This window comes from Cervus canadensis, chromosome 5 (genome assembly GCF_019320065.1).
Source record: "Cervus canadensis isolate Bull #8, Minnesota chromosome 5, ASM1932006v1, whole genome shotgun sequence".
Lineage (NCBI taxonomy): Eukaryota > Metazoa > Chordata > Mammalia > Artiodactyla > Cervidae > Cervus > Cervus canadensis.
The window spans coordinates 97,520,236-97,538,483 of NC_057390.1; the positions used below are offsets into that span (position 1 = coordinate 97,520,236).

Sequence of the window (18,248 nt, forward strand, 5' to 3'; positions counted from 1 at the left end):
CAAAACAAACCACCCAGCTGAGGCCCCTGCCTGAAACTCAGAACTCCCAGTTCTTGGGGAAGGTCAAGGCCTGGGATCCAAGATGAGAAGGAAGAGGGAGAAAAATGGTGAGGTTGTGGGTAGCAAAGAACTGATGGAGTCTCCAAGGAGGCAGCTCATTCATTCACTTGATCAACCCCTCTTTACTGGTATCTATTCTCTGCTGATCTCTTTGCAAAGGAGGGGTGGAAATAAATACTCTTATGGGGTGTGTTGAGAATCTCTGCTCAGTTTTGCTGTGAGCCCAAGACTGCTCTAAAAATACAGTCTATTTTAAAAATAATCAACCTTGAAAGAAAGGAAAGAAGGGAGGGTGGGACAGAGAGAGAGAAGGAAAGAAGAAAGAAAGACTGAGCGGACAGTCTACCAAGGGAGACAGACATTAAACTGATCACCACACAATTAATAACCCAATTACACTACTTTGTAATCTTTAATGGCTTTATTGAGCTATAATTCACATACTATACAATTCACCCGTTTAAAGTATACGATCCAATGGCTTTCAGTATATACACAGGATTGGGCAACCAGCGCCACAATCAATTTCAGAACATTTTCATTACCCCTGAAAGAAGTCTCATACCCCTTAACTGTCACCCCTAAATCATTCCATTCCCTTCCCCACCTCAGCCTTAGGCAACCACTAATCCACTTTCTGTTTCTATGGATTTGCCTATTCAGGACATTTCATGTGTCCTGAATTTTATTTCATGAAATATTTATTTCATGAAATAAAATCATACAATATGTGGTCCTCTGTGACTGACTTCTTCACCAAGCCCCATACTGTCACAGCCCGTCCCCACTGAAGCAGTTCTACTGTCTCTAGTGTGTAATTCTGTTTCTTGTTTTTGTTTTATGTTGGGTTTTTTTGTGGGTTTTTTTGGCCATGCTGCGTGTTGAACCTTAGTTCCCTGACCAGGTATTGAACCCATGCCCCCTGCACTGGAAGCACAGTCTTTAACCACTGGACCACCCTAAATGTGAGCCCAGGGCCGTATGGGGCCATAGACAAGGAAGTTTGTCTGCACTGAGGGCAACCCAGGAGGGCTTCACAGAGGAGGCAGTTTTTAATCTCAGGTTTAGTGAGCATTGGTTATGTGCTACCAGGAAAAAGAAACTGATAGAAGCCGTGGTTCTAGATGCGTAAGAATTTATAATCCAGGCCGGCTGGCCTGCATGTGCATTCCTAGAAATTGAGGTCACTGAAGTTCTAAGCTTATCCAAATGAACAGAACATATAGGAAGAGTTACTGGAGCCAGAGGAGGGAGACGCCACTGTGAGCCGGAGGAGTCCAGTAAGTTTGAAGAATAAGAACCAGAAAAGGGAAGGCAGGCAGGAGCAAAAGCGGCTGGGATGGCTGCAGACCCCTCAGGGTGGGGAGCGGTCTGTTGTGCCCACGTCTGAGGGCCACGGTGGGGACTCGGGGGCAAAGTCGCAGAGGCGGGCGGGATTGGAAAGTGCAGGGCCCAGACCGCCAGGCTAAGGGAGGGGTTCATTCCAAAGGCGGTGATGAGCCGTTATGGTTGGTCCTGGATCATCCACCTTTATGCACCCAGGTCTCTGGGAGCCCGAGCTTTGGGGGCAGAGACTGACGGGGGACAGGAGAAAGGGTGAGGGCGGAGCCACCAGACAGTCTTTGGCGAGGCTGGAGCAGTGATGTCCTGGGGGTTGTAACACCCTGCAACTGGGAGCCTGGGGCCCGCGGGGGTGCGAGGAGCTGCTGCACCCACCCAGCTCGGTGAAGTCCCCGGCCCCCAGGCCCGATGGCACCGGGAGCCACGCACCCCTGGTTGGTATCTCTTTAGCAGGCGGATCTGAATGTGGGCTGGAGAACACAGCCTGGGTTCAAACCCCAGCTCTGCCGCCTCTTCCCGTGTGGCTTCATGCCACCTGTCTGACCTCTCTGTGCCTCAGTTTCCCCATCTGAGAAATGGGGACAGCGATGGGCTGCCTCACAGGGCACCCGTGAGGACTAAGAGATGTGGATGGAGAACCCAGACCTCAGCAGGTGCCCACTGACCAAGAGCGGTAACGTTCTAAGCACCATAAGGACCCCTACGCCCAGGGAGCTAGCTGCTCATCTACAGAGAGGCAGCACAAGCATCGTGCTTAAGAGGGATCTTTAGCCCGGGCTTCTCTGGTGACTCTCTGGTGAAGAATGTGCCTGCCAATGCAGGAGACACAGGTTCGATCCCTGGTCTGGGAATGTCCCACATGCTTCAGAGCCACTAAGCCCGTAGCCCGGCCCTCCGCAACTAGAGAAAAAGCCCATGCAGCAATGAAGACCCAGCACAGTCAAAAATAAATAAATAAATAAATGTATAAATTTTTTTTAAAAAAAGAGCTTCACCCCAAGGCCAAATGCACCTGCACGTCACACCCGGCCCTGTCCTTTAGAAGCTGAGATTCATGGTCCTGCCGCTCTGGTTCTCAGCTTCCCTACCTGTACAATGGGGAAATCGAAGTGGTTGATCACAGAGCAATTTCATCCCCACAAAGCCCTTCTGGGGGGTCAAGGAGGAGCTGACCCAAGACGCAAAGTGAGAATGGCTGTCCCGCTGCCGGGAGGGTCAGTGGGCCTCGTCACGGCAGCCCCACCCTCAGGCAGCTCCAGGGACAAGGACTGGAGGGTCCTGGCTAGGAGTGAAGGGTTAGGGACGAAGATGCCCCCTCCCTTGGGGGTGGCCCCAGTGGAGTCTCCGTGAACCAGGTCTTTCCACCCATCTCCATGATACATCATGAGGAGCACTAGGCGGGCGGATCTGGGCTGGACCTCAAGTGTGGCCGCCTGGTGCAGGACTGTGCCCCCCTCTCCTGCCTCATAAATGCGCCTCCTCCTTCGGGGCCTGGGTCCCAACCACCTGCTACCACCAGGTCCTCCTGACTCTGTTCTCCTCACCCGCCCCTGAGCAGGAGCCCAGCAGGCAGGCTTCCCCAAGGTGTGTCTCAACGCCCAACAGCGCTGAGCGCTCGTCTCAGGGGCGTCTGCAGCCCACACCCCAGCCGCGCTGTGATCGCCCACAGGTCCTGGGGCTGCTGATTTCCGTGTAACACCCTGGGTCTGAGATCCCACTCCTGACCTGTGCTCTCTGTCCTTCCCCAACAGGCTGAGCTCGGGAAGCCCCGGGAAAGAAGCTGCAGTCTGCCCGGAATTAATTTTAATTATGGACTCTACATCCGGGGGCTGGATGGAGGGGTCCCTGAAGGTGAGTAAGCGTCCTCGGTCACCAAAGAGACTTGGGCCCTCTCGCCAGGCCACATGGCAGCCGGCCACGGTCCAGGAAAAGGGTTGGGGGTCTGCCCTGCAGCACGATTCCAAGGCTGGGCTTAGCCGAGAATGACAGGACCACACAGGGTCCGGGTCGAACGTGTCAGAGAAATAGCAAGGGCCCCTGACCGTGGGGAGCCTTGTCCCCAGGCAGGAGACTGTCTGTGTTCTGCACCTTCTGAGTTGCAAGCACGGACAGGGTCAGGACCAGCCCTCTGATCGCTCAAAGGAGGCCTGCTGCTGCTCTTCTTTAATCGCTAAGTTGTGTCCGACCCTTTGTGACCCCACAGCCTGCAGCCTGCCAGGCTCCTCTGTCTGTGTCACCATTTCCTTCTCCAGGGGATCTTCTTGACGAAAGAAGACACAGGGATGGAACCCGTGTCTCCTGCATTGGCAGGCGGACTCTTTGCCGCTGAGCCACCAGGGAAGTCCCAAAGGAGGTCAAGGACAGGCAAGCCCAGCTCCGTGAAGGATGCTCAGGCACCATCTAGAATCTGGAGATCCTGACCCCTCCCTTTCCGGGGAGCCAAGCAGGGCTGTCCCTCAGTCGGTTCTGAGTTAATGAAAGATATTTGTGCCCCAGTTTCCTCCCAGTGAGATGCCACAATTGCTTTACTTCCCTGACTGACTTTCATCTTTCCCTGCCCTCAGCCATTGGACACTGGAACGTGTATAAACAACAGCCGACCTGCCCCCACGAGCTGACCCGGAATTATATCGCCATGAACCGAGGGGCAGTGAAGGCTGGCCTGGTCACCGCCCGGGAGAATTTGCACTACCGTCAGCTCAACGACATCCGCATCAGTGACCAGGATGACAGGCGCCTCAAGAAGGAACCGCCCTCCCTCCCTCCAAATATGACCTTTGGGATCCGGGCACGGTAAGATGGCTGGTACCCAAGGCTCCATCCCCTCACCGTGGCAGTGACAGGCTGCTCATGGTTGGGAACAATGTGGGAGCGGGACTCTGGACTCCAGGGAGGGGTGAGTGATCCAGGCCTGGCCAATCAACCTATTTCACAAACTACCTTCACGGTGATTGGCTCAGAGGCAGACGTGTGACCCATGTCCCAACTCTGAAATGCGTGACATTCTATTAAAAAATGTGGTTGCATGTAATCAAGTCTCAACTCGAACAACTTGGGTGTTTTTTGTTTTTTTTTTTAAGGGTAATTTATTGGCTCACATGAGTGAAAGGGAAGAGCTTCAGGCATAGCCGGATCTAGGCAATCAGGCAATGTCATGTTTGTCTCTCCATGACTTGGCTGTGCTTCCCAGTTTTGGCCTCAGTCTCTGATAAGCTTCTTCCTCACTTGGCAAAATGGCCAGGGACAGCTGCATCCTTAGGTCCTATGCTTTTAGTGGCCTCAACGGAAAGGAACTATAAAAGCCTTGAGGTTAAGATTCTTTGGTCTGACTTCAGTACCATGCTTGTCCCTGACCCAACCACAGGGGCGAGTAGAAATTGCAAAATATGCTGACTGGCCAGGCCTGGGTCACCATGTCTTGCCTCTGCACCAATTACTGAGGCCGGGGGATTCTGATGCTCTGACTGGTCAGGCCTGACCCCTGGCCCCTTGTTGGAGGGAACTTGCTTGGAATCAGTCTCCACAATCTATATGGGCTGATGGTGGAAAAGATGTGGCAAGAGGGGTTCTGAGCCAGAAGGATGAGAACAGAACACAACAGCAGGCAAAAGCAGCAAATGTCCAGCGCAGCAGAGTTTCCTAACCCGTAACATGTGTTTGTCCTTTTGTGTCTGGCCTGTTTCACTTAGCATAATGTACTTGAGAGTCACGTATGCTGCAGTATGGATCAGAATTCCTTTCTATATCACACTTTGTTTATCCATTCAGAATAGTCATTTGGGTTGCTTCCACCTTTTGGCTATTGTGAATAGCGCTGCTATGAACATGGGTGTGCAATATCTGCTTGAGTCCCTGCTTTCAATTCTTTTGCATAGATACCCACAAGTGGAATTGCTGGACCACATGGGAATTCTATGTTTATTTTTTTTAACTGCTGTGTGTTTCCCTCAGTGTCCGCCACCATACTTTTGTATGCTTTTCCCTCTGCCTTTTCTCACCATCCTACCTGGTAAAACCTACTTGTTCATCAAAGCTCAATGCAGCATCCTCTCTTTGGTAAGCTTTCCCATCTCCCTGACCTCAAATAGTATGCACCACTCTCTTACTGGAAATGCATTTCTGTTCATCAGCCCTCAAAACCTGGAATGTGGCACTAGAGACACATTGGAAACTCACTCGTGGGCCAGATTGACTAATTATCTGTACATCATCCTTCTTCCCACTCTGAAATAACACCCAAGTCAGTCTCTGAAGGCAAGGCAAGGTTCTCCAAGACTGCCTGAAGTGCAGAGTCCCCGCCGTGTGGTCACTACTAGCCTGGCCCATTCTGGTCACCAGTGTCTTGAAGACAGCATGGTGTCCAGGAGGAGCCCTGGCCAGGAGTCACCCGGGCATTTAGTCACACCTTCATTCCCAACGCTCTTTCCTTCTAGGACTTCTGTTCCTTCATCTGTAAATAGGATGTTACAGCAGTAACCAGCATTCTGGGATTCTCAGGGTATGTTCTGCCTCTACATCAATTCCATCCCATCATCGCTAAAACCCTGTGCATCCTAGTGTTCATAGCAGCACTATTTAGCCAAGATCCACAAGCAACCTGGTTGTCCATGGACAGATGAATGGATGGAGAACATGTGCCATATGTATATATATGTTAGTGTTAGTTGCTCAGTCCTGTCTGACTCTTTGCGACCCCATGGACTGTAGCCTGCCAGGCTCCTCTGTCCATGGACTTCTCCAGGCAAGAATACTGGAGTGGGTTGCCATTCCCTTCTCCAAGGGATCTTCCCAACCCATATATATGTACACACAAGGGAGTATTACTCAACAATAAAAAAGAATGAGATAATGCAATTTGCAGCAACGTGGATGGACCTATGGATTATCATACTAAGTGAATTAGGTGGAGAAAGACAAATATGTGATATCACTTACATGTGGAATCTAAAATAGGATACAGATGGATTTATTTATAAAACAGAAACAGACTCCCAGACATAGAAAGCAAACCTATGGTTACCAAAGGAGAAAGGGGATAGAGGAGGGATAAATTAGGAGTTTGGGATTAGCAGATGTACATAAAACAGATAAGCAACAACGTTTTATTGTATAGCCCAGGGAACTATAGTCAATATCCTGTAATGAACCATAATGGAAAAGATTATGAAAAAGAATATATATATGTGTTATATATGTACAACTGAATCGCTTTGCCATACATGAAAAACTAGCCCAACATTGTAAATCAAACACTGCAGGAAGCAGGCAGGGTTACTTACCCAGCTGAGCCACAGAGAGATGAACTGACCTCCCTAAGTTCACACAAATTTTTCACAGCAAGGCTTGGCCTGGATTCTTAACTGGTGTGCTTTTATTTAGACATACAAGGGACTTCCATGGTGGTTCAGTGGTTGAGATGTTGTGCTTCTATTGTAGGGTGTATGGTTTTGATCCCTGGTCAGGGAACTAAGATCTTGCATGCTGTGGCGGCCGGGGGCAGGGGGAGGGGGGTGGTAGTGCAGCTAAACATTTTATTTAAAAAAAAAGAGAGAATCCAGCATGTTGGCAATCATTTAGTTCGAAGCCCTTCTTTGAAACAGGAAAACAGAAGTTCAGAGAAGTGAAGAAATTTTCACAAGGTCACACAGCAGGGTGTGACCAAACCAAAGCCAGATCTTGAGCTGGCCAGCACTCCCCATCCAGGGCTTTCTTCCCCCTCCTTGGGGCTGAGATACAGCTCGACCCCCCATGGTGTCTGGTCCTAGGGCTGTGTGGCTCTACATACAATGGAAAAGCTTAAGTCAGCTGGGCTCAGAAAGAACATCCATTACCATCGAGCTTTCAATATAAAAATCTTAAATTGCTATAAAACTGAGTGGCTACAATTCCAGGGAAAGGACATGATGAAGTGCTGGCTATATCTTCTGTGATGGTAAATGGGCTTTGCATATGCAAATTGAATGGATTTTAAAATGGTATTTAATGACAATTTTCGTAGCAGACGTTAACATTAATTGCACAAAAATGAAAATGCTGCATTAGGTTGCTGTTAGCAGCAAATATCGTGGCCATAAAGCTTTATCTTTATCAACAGCGGCCCTTCCTGATGTGACAGGGCAGCTCAGCAAATTGCAAGCAAAAGGGCTTTTATGGAACAAAAATACCCCCCAAAGCAGGCCCAAATCGGCATCAATTTCGCTTTATTTCTTCGTAAATGGAGGTTAAATGGCTGCTGGAAAAGCTTTTACTGCAACGCCCGATCTGCCCGCGAAGCCCCTCAACCTTCCAACATCCATGCAAGGAACAGTTACAAAATCATTGCCCCCTCTCGTAATGGGGCTATTACTTTAAAGTTATGGGACCGAGGCCCATTCTCTAATGATCACCTTTTACAAGCCTTGATTGTATTTATTTCTTTACTTTAAAAGCATGTTAGAAACCAAATCCGATTACATCTGACTACCCGAGGAGTGGTCGGGGTGATTTGGTCCAATAAAGAAAGAAGCAAAGAAACAAATGACTACTGTTTGCTCACAAGTACGGATATGTTAAAAAATAAAGTTCCACTTCAGACTGAACACCCGAGAGGCCTACAGTTAGGGATGCTGCGTTTGGGGGTTTAACTGCCACGTGAGAACACTCTGATCACAGCTCTGCCCCCGCCTCCCCCAGTGTCAAATCCTTTGGCCTTTTATACATTTCACGATGGACAAAATAACCAGACCTGAGGGGCCGTATGCACCTCCACCTGCCCGCTCATTCGACTTCTCAATGCCAGACGGGGTCAAAACCTGAATCTGGAATTATTCAATTACTTCCTTTCCAGTTAGCTGATTTGGTTTCCAATCCACACCAATTTGTTACAGACTGTCCCTAAATCAGAAAGGTATGCTTTGATCCACGAGCCTCTGGCTAGAAGGAAGTGGACACCTAAGCAATTATCTGGGAAAGGATGCCCGTGAAGACACATGATCATGAGTAGGGGTGGAGGCCAAGTCAACCTGCAGAGGTGTTCATTTGGCCCAGGCAGTGATTTAAAAAATCAAAATTTCAGGACTTCCCTGGCAGTCCAGCGGTTAAGAATCCATGCTTCCAATGCAGGGGGCACAGGTTTGATCCCTGATGGAAGATTCCACATGCTGCTGAGCTCAGCCAGAAAAGTTTGAATGACTTGCCACATTAAAAAAAAAAAAATCAGGAGATCTCATATAAAAACAGGCAGTTTAATAGCTAGGTTGTGTCTGACTCTTTGCAACCCCATGGACTATATAGGCCTCTAGGCTCCTCTGTCCATGGAATTTTCCAAGCAAGAATACTGGAGTGGGTGTCCATTCCCTTCTCCGGGGGATCTTCCCCACCCAAGGATTGAACTCTGGTCTCCTGCATTGCAGGCAGATTCTTTACCAACTGAGCCCCCAGGAAAAAGTCAGAAGCCCAGGCATCCTGGGTCTGCACTCCTGCCTTGCACTGGGGGCCGGGGCTGAGCAGCAGGGCCCGCTGCACGCAGAATCCATGGGTGCCCTTCTGCCTATCCTAGCCTGCACCCAGAGTGGCTTCTCTCATTTCTGTGACCCATCTGGTCCCAGGAGGCACAGAGTTTGCAGCTGCTGGTGTAGACAAGTCATCTTGACTGTTCAGCCACCTGCTTCCTCTTTTTTTATCCTCTGATGATAACAGGAGCCACCATGAACAGAAGCTGCTCTGAACTGAACTCACACGTGGCAGCTACTTGCACACATAACTGCCGACAAATCCTACGAGGCGGGAAGCATTCTGTTCATTTCGTGTGTGCGCGCTCAGTCGTGTCCGACTCTTTGCGACCCCATGCACGGCAGCCCACCAGGCTCCTCTGTCCATGGGCTTCTCCAGGCAAGAATACTGGGCTGGGTTGCCATTTCCTCCTCTGGGGGATCTTCCTGACGCAAGGATCGAAGCCCAGTCCCTTGTGTCTCCTGCATTGGCAGGCGGATTCTTTCCCACTGAGCCATCTGGGAACTGGAAAGGGAGGATTCAGGTGTTCCCCGAGGCTGCACGATGGCAGAGCCTGGATTTACACCCTGGCTAGCTGGAGGGCTTTGAAGATCGAACCTCTAGGATCAGGCAGCTGGAAAGAGCCTGCGTCCTCGCTCTGCTGTTTCACTGTCAAACTCAGAATCCAAACGAGGGAAGAATTTTAAATTCTCATTACATGTAAGGTCATAACAGATCTCAAAGCACGCTGTGACCCTAGGTCCATTAACAGATAAACAGTTACATCTGGAGGCCAGAAATGTAACCATTAAAGAAGGGCTTAATTATTGATGTGTCTTAAGAAGTGTTTGCAAATGTTCACATGCCCTCAGCACATCTTAATTGTTACTGCTCCTAATTGGTCCAACATTTTCAATTAAGATAAGACAAGGATGGCAGGGGAGGGAAGGGCTGGGCAGCAGCTGGCACTCCAGGCAGATTCTGGGTGCGCAGGTCTCTGCCTTCATGGATGCTAGCGGGGTATCCATCATTCAGTCAATGAGCAAACGGCCCCCTACATGCCAGTTCTGACATGGACCCGGTGGAAGATGGGTAGACCCTGCTTTGAACTAACAACGGCAACTAGTGTTATTGTTACCACTCCAGGCCCGACATTGCTGAGCACCTCCCAGGCCTCCTGTCCTTGAATAACTGGACAGCTCAGGGAATACACTCTTACCTCCCCATCACACAGCAGGAGAGACAGAGGGTCAGAGAGGAGAGGCCCATTTGCCCCCGGCTGCTCTGTAGTGGAATGGAGGTTAGTCTGGCCCCACCACCTGTGCTGGTGACCATGGCGCTGAGCTGCCTCCCCAACAAACATGAGGATGGAGGTGACATGGGTAGAGATGCTACCCAAATTTTTCCTGCACAAGAGGTGTGCTGAGACAGAGTATAATGATGAAGGCCATCTTGTCTGGATTTTCCTTAAAGCTTTAAACATAATCTGTGTGTGTGTGTGTGTGTGTGTGCGCTCAGTCAGTCATGTCTGACTCTTTGCAAACCCGTGGACTGTAGCCCGTCAGGCTCCTCTGTCCATGGGATTTTCCAGGCAAGAATGCTGGAGTGGGTTGCCGTCTCCTACTCTGGGGGATCTTCCCGACCCAAGGGTGGAACCTGAGTCTCCTGGGTCTCCTGCGTTGGCAGGAGGATTCTTTACCACTGAGCCACTGGGGAAGCATCACAAGAGCCCAGTGAATTTCCCTTTGGAGATGTCACTTCCCTTCCCCTTCCCCTTCGCCCACCTCCCAGTAAACAAGCTCTGTGATGGGGCATCCAGAACTGCCCTACACGGGATGCTCCAGGTCTGCTTTGCCCCCTCCCACCCCAGCATCCCTGGTGCCGACCCCAGTGCCTTTGCTGAAAAGCCCTCAGTAAATACCGGCTGAATGAATGTACAAGCACATGGCCACATTGAAGTCTGACTATGAAGCCAGTAGCAACTTGGGTAGAACTCTTACCTCATCCACCAATTAGTCTAGCCTAGACTCCCTCCAATCCAGGTGCTGAAAGTGTTCAGACCACGGGAAAACAAGAAACACAACAAAGACGGGGAACGTTGCCAGCCCACCTTCCCGTCCGCGGCCGCCGCTCTCCCAGCTATCAGATGCATCATCAGCCTGACACTGACAAATGTGAAGGATGGGGGAAGTTTTACAGGCTGTTAAAAAAATGTTTGCTGCCTGACAGGTTTTTTTGAATCTCTCTGCCAAGCTGATTTATTTTACAAATTTACAAGGGGCCCATCAATCACTCTGGGTTATTTTGTTTCTCCCAGAGCCGACGGCCGAAATCCAAGCCACCCACCCAAACTCTTATAAAATAATAATAAGCCCCTTCCCAAGCACCTGTCCTAGGGATCTGAGACAGGTTTTGAATGGGAAGACCAGTTCCAGGTGTTATCGCTGGCCAAAACTCAGCAGAGTGAAACCAGGCTGACCACGAGGGGGAGCATGCAGACCTCACAAAGACCCCGGTGCCTAGGAGCTGGCCTGAAGGGGTCATCCTGCCAGGCAACCAGCCCCCCACCAATCTGCTCCTCAATGCTGACTGCAACTGCAGTTAAATAGTCTTCTGCTTCTTCATCGGGTGCTCAGGTCCTGGAGGGCATGGATCTTGTCAGTTTTGTCCACCACTCTATCGTCGGAGCCTGGAACATAGTAGGCACTCGGTAAATATTTGCTGGAGAAATGCGGTCCAGGGCCTTTTAAGGCTTTGAGACATTATTCACAGTGAGGAGGAAGCTGATTTGAGATCCAGAGATGAGATGGTAAAACCAGAGATTCCTGTATCATTTAGCCAATAGCGGTCCCCAACATTTCTGGCACCAGGGATGGGTTTCATAGAAGATCATTTTTCCAGGGACCAGGCTGTAGGGGATGGTTTCAGGATGATTGAGATGAATTACATTTATTGTGCACTTTATTTCTATTATTCTTTTATCAGATCACCAAGCATTAGATCCCAGTTTGGAAACCCCTGACTTAGCAGACTCTGCTCTCTTCCCCTGTGGTGGATGTTATGAATCCACATTGTAATGACGCTTCCTCAAAGACCCAATGTGTTCCTTGGCCGCATTAATAGAGGTAGCAGATTCAGAACAAGGGAGGTGACCTTCTTATTCTCTTCTGCCACTCAGGTCACTCTTGTGGCATCATTTCAAAATGTGAGCCATCACAGATTCAGGGGAAGGCCCGCAACCAGCGGAGTGTCCAGAGAGGAGACATCAGCCTGGGACAAGGGCAGGGAGATCACCGTGTCAGAGAACAGGGCAGGAAATGCTCTTCCCCAGCTGCATGAGGAAAGACCGTCTACAACGGTCCTCAATACCCTGAGGCCCTGCTATGAGGACAGTGGAGGGGCTTTGCTCGCAGGGGTTTCAGAAAACAAAGCAAGGACCAGCATACGTATGTGTGTCTGGTGGGCAGTCCTAGCGGCTAACATTTGCAGAGCCCTTGCTAAGCAGCCGATGGATATAATGTTGAGTGCATTACAAGCATCATCTCATTAAATCCTCACGATTCTGTCAAGTTTGGACCGTTATCCCCATTTTACAGATGCGGAAACTGAGGCCCAGAGACTCCCTTGCCCAAGGCCACACAGCTGGTCAGTGGCTGTGGCAGGATTTGCAACATGTTTCCTTCTGAGCTGCTGTCCATGTCCACGGCAGGCTGAACTCTTCAGCAGGCAGAGGCAAACCTCCAGGTGTGCAGGGGAGTCCTCACAGCAGGATGGCGTCTCTGAACAACAGCCAAGGTCGAGGACCACTCTCTGGGGGCCAGCTTTCTGCAGAATAACTCAGTTCATCCTTACTGAAACCCGGCACCTCCATTCACCCACGAGGAACTAAGGTGTGGAGGGAGAGGTTGTGTCCCTCCGCAGGTGGTGAGTGTTCGCTCCAGGACCCTCACACTCAGCGGGGGGAAAAGATTCTCACAGATGGGGGAGGGGTTGGCTGGCTCATCACAGCCCGGCTGGGGCCAGGGACACCCCACACTGGACCTGACAGGGGTGCCTCCTGATCAGAACCAGCCTGCTTCCCTGGGCCTGACCTGGAGGGAGTTCTGCTGAAGAGGGGCCCAGGTGGGCAGGGATAGCCCGCGACCTTGTGATCTGAGGGTCGCACTCTGTCCCTCCTCCTCTCCTGGAAGCCCACCCTCTCGGGGGACCCCCTGCCCGACTCCTCCTGCTCCATCGCCTCCCATCTCCCCAAACTCCTGCTCACTCGCTCCTTCCTCCAAGGCAGCTTTGTTGCCAGGGCCCGAAGGAGACATTTTTCATGCTTTCCCTTTTTTCCCTTCTCGTCTCTCCTGCGACCCAGACAAAGATTTATTCCCGGCCCCAGGCTCCCGGCATCCGAAGCAGAGAGGGCTCCGGGAGGCGCTGATGGGCCCATAATGGATAGGAACGCTGTCCCCCGGGGGCCTGTCCCGCCCAAACCCCATCCATCAGGAGCAGCTCAGTACTGGGGTCAGCGCTAACGAGGCCGGGCCGCTCCCCCTCGGGGCCTCCCCAGTCGCATCTCACAGGCTTCGGCTCCCGCTTTGATTTTTCCAGAGCCAGGCCTCGCCCTCCCAGGTCGGTGGGCGAAGAGTAGGGAGTGGGCCTGGTGCCCGGCCTGGTGGAGGGCCCCTCGTCCTCACCTCTGCACGCCTCCAGCCTTGACATAATTAGAGGGGTGGCTGGGGGGCAGCTGCTCTGCCCCTGCCGTGACACTGTGTCCCCTGCACACAGGCGTGGAGAAGCTGGTACTGTGGGGGAGCCGGCCAGCACCGCCTGGGGCCACAGCAAGAACCAGGCCTCAAGCCCGACGCATTATTCCTGTCCTTGCTGGAACCAGAAGCCCCAGAATTCGTAGGATGCTAAGGACCAGTTCAGGGCTCAGCTAGGCCCCTTTGCAGGCCACGTGGAGGTGGCCGCCATTCATGCTGAAACCCTTGGCGCCCTGCACTAATTCTGATGAATAGTGATGCCAGCTTCTGGTTCTGCAGCTCCTGTGAGGCCGGGTGCCTCCTCTTACCTGACTCTCAGAGCAGCCCTTTAAGCAATGACTTTTTTCTTTCCTGGCCGCACCGTAAAGCTTGAAGGATCTTAGGTCCCTAACCAGGGATCAACCCCGGACCTTGGCAAGTGAGAGCGCTGAGTCCTAACCACTGGACCACCAGGGAATTCCCAGATATTGACTCTCTTATCCCCATATTACAGACAAGACTCTCTTATTCCTGAGGCCCAGACACGTTTGTCCAGGATCACGTGGCCAGAAAGTGGTCACGCTGGGGTTTGATCTCAAAGGCCACGTTGTCACCTCCATCCTACGCTGCGTGTTCATTTAGTGCCCACCCGTGTGGGGCGTCACACTGGGTGTTTGGGATACAGAGAGGAAGGAAGGAAGATGCAAAATAAAGCAGGCAGTGAGCGGGCAGAATGGCAACGCAGCCAGCACGTGTCGCTTCTGGGTGGTCAGAGGCGGGGAGCAGAGGACGACAGAGGGCCCAGGGGGACTTTGGGTCATACCCGATTTTGCTCACTGCTACCTCCAGTGCCTGGGATGTAGTAGGTGCTTGATAAATGCTTGCTGACTGACTGCATAAGAAAGAATAGACAGGGACCTCCCTGGTGGTCCAGTGGCTAAGATTCCTAGCTCCCGGGTTCTATCCCTGGTCAGGGAACTAGATCCCACATGCCGCAACTGAAGATCCCACATGCCTGAAACTAGACCTGATGCAGCCTAATAAATTAATAAATCAAAATGCCAATATTTCTTTTTTTTTAAATATTTATTTGGCTGCCTAGGAGTCTTGTGGCATGCAGGATCTTTAGTTGAGCCATGTGGGATCTAGCTACTTGACCAGGGATTGGACCTGGGCACCCTGCATTGAGAGCACAGAGTCTTAGCCACTGGACTGCCAGGGAAGTCCCAAAATGCCAATATTTCTTAAAAAAAAAAAAAAAAGAATAGACAGTTTGATGGCATGATGGTGATCCATCCCTGAATTGGGGAATAGCCAATATTCTAAGGCTGGAGAGCATAGGAGACAACCAACCCTTTCCTGGGCACGACTTGCCGGGCCCTGAGCTTCAGCTGTTATTTCTGGGTTTCTGTAACAATGACCACAAACTCACTGGCTTGAAACGTGTGAAATGTTTTCTTTTTTAATGTGGAGCCCAGAAGTGCAAAGTCAGGGTGTCACAGGGCTGCGCTCCCTCCAAAGGCTCTAGGGCAAATCCTTCTCTGTTTCTTCCAGCTTCTGGTGGCCGCCAGTGTCCTCGGCTTCTGGCTACTTCACACCAATCTCTGCTCACGTGGTCTCCTCCTCTGTGTGTCTGAATCTTCTTCTCCTTTGTCTCAAATAGAAACACTTGTCATGGAACACAGGCCTCACCCAAGGAATGCAGGGTGGTCTGATCTCAAGGTCCTTAATGAATGACCTCTTCAAAGACTCCTTTTCCAAATAAGGTCACATTCCTGGGTTCTGGGGCTTAGAATTAGGACATATCTTTTTGTGGGGCCACCCACCATTCAACCCACTATAATCACCAAAGCATCCTAACATCAAATCAGAAAGGCCTGCATTTTAGATACTGGCTTTTGAGAAAAACTGGTGGCTCAGATGGTTAAAGAATCCGCCTGCAATGCAGGACACGCAAGTTTGATCTCTGGATCTGGAAGATTCCCTGGACAAGGGAATTGGCAGCCCATTCCAGTATTGTTGCCTGGAGAATCCCACGGACAGAGGAATTTGGCGGGCTACAGTCCACGGGGGGTCACAAACAGTTGGACATGACTGAGTGACTAACACTTTTACTTTGAGAAGACCACCTTCAGCGTTATTATTTTATAGTCGCTTCCCCTGGCGTCTTGCTACAGATTATGTTTCGATGAAAAATATAAATATAAAAGTGCTTTGTAATCAGTCAAGAGTTGGAATCAGCCAAAATGTGATGAGTGTAAATGCTTTCCTAACAATCAGACATCTATTTCTGCTGACTTTTTCTTTTGTGTTTTTGAGGAAGTTCCCCCCCCCTCCAAAAAAAAAGAGAGAGAGAGAGAAATTCAGAAGCTACATAACTCACTGCCATGAATCCACGCTCAAAGTTAACAAATACCCCACTTGGTCATTTTTGCTTCTGATCTTTATATTTTTATTATTGGCTGCACTGGCTCTTCATGGCAGTGCAGGCTTCTCTGGTTGTGGCGCTCAGACTTCACAGCACATGGGCTCTGTATTTGCATCTCACTGGGCTTAGTTGCCCCAAGGCACGTGGGATCTTAATTCCCCAACCAGGGATTGAACCCAAGTCCCTTTAATTGAAAAGCAGATTTGAAACCACTGGACCAACAGGGAAGTCCCTGAACCTTTATTATTATTATCATTATTAAAGAAATAAAATAAAGCAAATGTAAGTGGAAGCCCCTCCTCGCCTCTCCCTAACCCCACACGCTTCCCTCTGTCCCCTGAGGACCATCCTGAGGCTGGAACAGACTTCCCTCCCAGGTGTTCATGTATCTGCTATACCCTTAAATGTTCAGAAATAAGGCGTGTTATTTAGTATGGTTTCAAGGTGGTGCTAGTAGTAAGGAACCCACCTGCCAATGCAGGAGATGTAAGAGACGGGGGTTCCATGCCCGGGTCGGGAAAATCCCCTGTAGAAGGAAATGGCGACCCCCTGCAGTATTCTTGCCTGGAGAATCCCATGGACAGAAGAGCCCCAGGCTTGCAAATAGAGTCGGACACGATTGAAAGGACTGAGCACATAGGCATGCAAACCATGTAAGTCACGTCGCATGGAGACTTGCTTTTTCACTCTGCGTGTTTGCATACGTCCCTGGGTCCACTGTCCAAATTACCAGCGGTGGGCTCATCTCTCTCCCATCCCTTGACACCCAGCTTGCTTCTCACTTCTCCCATGATGATGAGGAAATGCGGAATTCTTGGGGGTCATGGTCCACAAGCAGAGTTTCCATGCCGAAGTGGGACCCCCTCAGCTTACACAGACACCCCGATGGATCTGAAACCAACTGGTGTCATTTCGGGGGCTCCGAAGAGCTCCGGTACCCTAGCCCTCTATGTCTCAGTGCAGAGAAGAATTCAGCGAAAGCAAAGAGGGAGATAAGAAGTGATTCATTAAAACAGGATGCCTGTGAGGCTTCCAAGCGAGTGGGCGAGAGATGCCTGTGCCCGGAGAACTTAACTCAGTGGGCCACAGCTTTCTAATCACAGGAAAAGGGGGGAGGGGGAGAAGACCTTCTTTGTCTTTCTTGAGTAGATGTACGTTTCCATCATCAGTTCCTCCCCCGGGTAGGGCAGGGAAGTTTACTCAGCCCTCCCTAGATGGTCAGGCCAGGACGGTCACAGCACTTTGGAAAAAAATATTTTCAGGTCTCGGTACATACAGTGAGGGTCTTTCATTTGGAAAAGTCACCTCCCCATAAAGGATTGTTTTCTATGTGCACAGAGCCTGTTTTTTGGTGGGGAGGGGGGCATTGTCTTGATGACACCACTGGGCAGGTTGTAGGCCTTTTTTTCTACTATTCTTTTATTGTTTGGGGGGCATGGTGCAAAGAACATGTCTTAGGAGCCAAAGAACATGTTTGAGGGGTACCCAAGTCACTGAGCTCCCTGGGCAGGATGTAGGTCTCACACCACCACTCTTGTTGTTTCGGAGCAGGTCTGGTGCTTCTGTGGCATGGTTTTGTTGCTAAGCAAGCCTGCTTGGCTTTGTGGTTAAGCAACCACGCTTTCTCGAGGGATCATTAACTTATAGGGGTCTCCTACATTTTTCTACTTACAGTGTGCTGGTGGGATTAACTATTTAATCATCTATTTTTCCCCCATCAGGTCTGATCTTTCTGCCCATGCTCTTGCTACTAGCTTCACACTCCCTGGCGGGGCTCCCCTGTCCGGTGCTCATGTGTTTCCCCAGATGCCAAGATCCCCCTGCACACAGATTCCTTAGGGGTCTAGAGCGGCAGTCCCCAACATTTTCTGGCACGAGGGATCACTTTTGTGGAGGACAGTTTTTCCATGGATTGATTGTGGGGTCGGGGGGATGTTTTCGGGGTGATTCAAGTGCATTACCTTGACTGTGCACCTTTATTCCTATTATTATTCCATCGACTTCACTGCAGATCATCAGGCATCAGATCCTGGAGTTTGGGGACCCCTGGTCTAGAGGCTGTTTTCTCCATTTGGCTGTGTTGAGCCTTTTCTCTCCAGAGGGGCTCAAGTCACAGCCGGCTGGGTCGGGAGCGGGGCATGCAGTGTGTGTGTTGGGGGGGAAGTGGCGAGAGCCCCCGAGTTTCCGGCTCAGGCCCTCAAGGCTGGGAGAAGCTTTCT

At 50.6% G+C, this 18,248-nt stretch overlaps 1 protein-coding gene across 1 annotated transcript in view; it reads left to right on the forward strand.

The window, feature by feature from the left end:
- CFAP77 (cilia and flagella associated protein 77) overlaps positions 1–18,248 on the forward strand; it is a 154,141-nt gene that overhangs the window by 89,293 nt on the left and 46,600 nt on the right. Inside the window, exons 2-3 of the mRNA XM_043469933.1 lie at positions 3,153–3,252; positions 3,966–4,194. Coding sequence (XP_043325868.1) covers positions 3,153–3,252; positions 3,966–4,194 — 329 coding nt within the window. The remainder of the gene's footprint in view (positions 1–3,152; positions 3,253–3,965; positions 4,195–18,248) is intronic.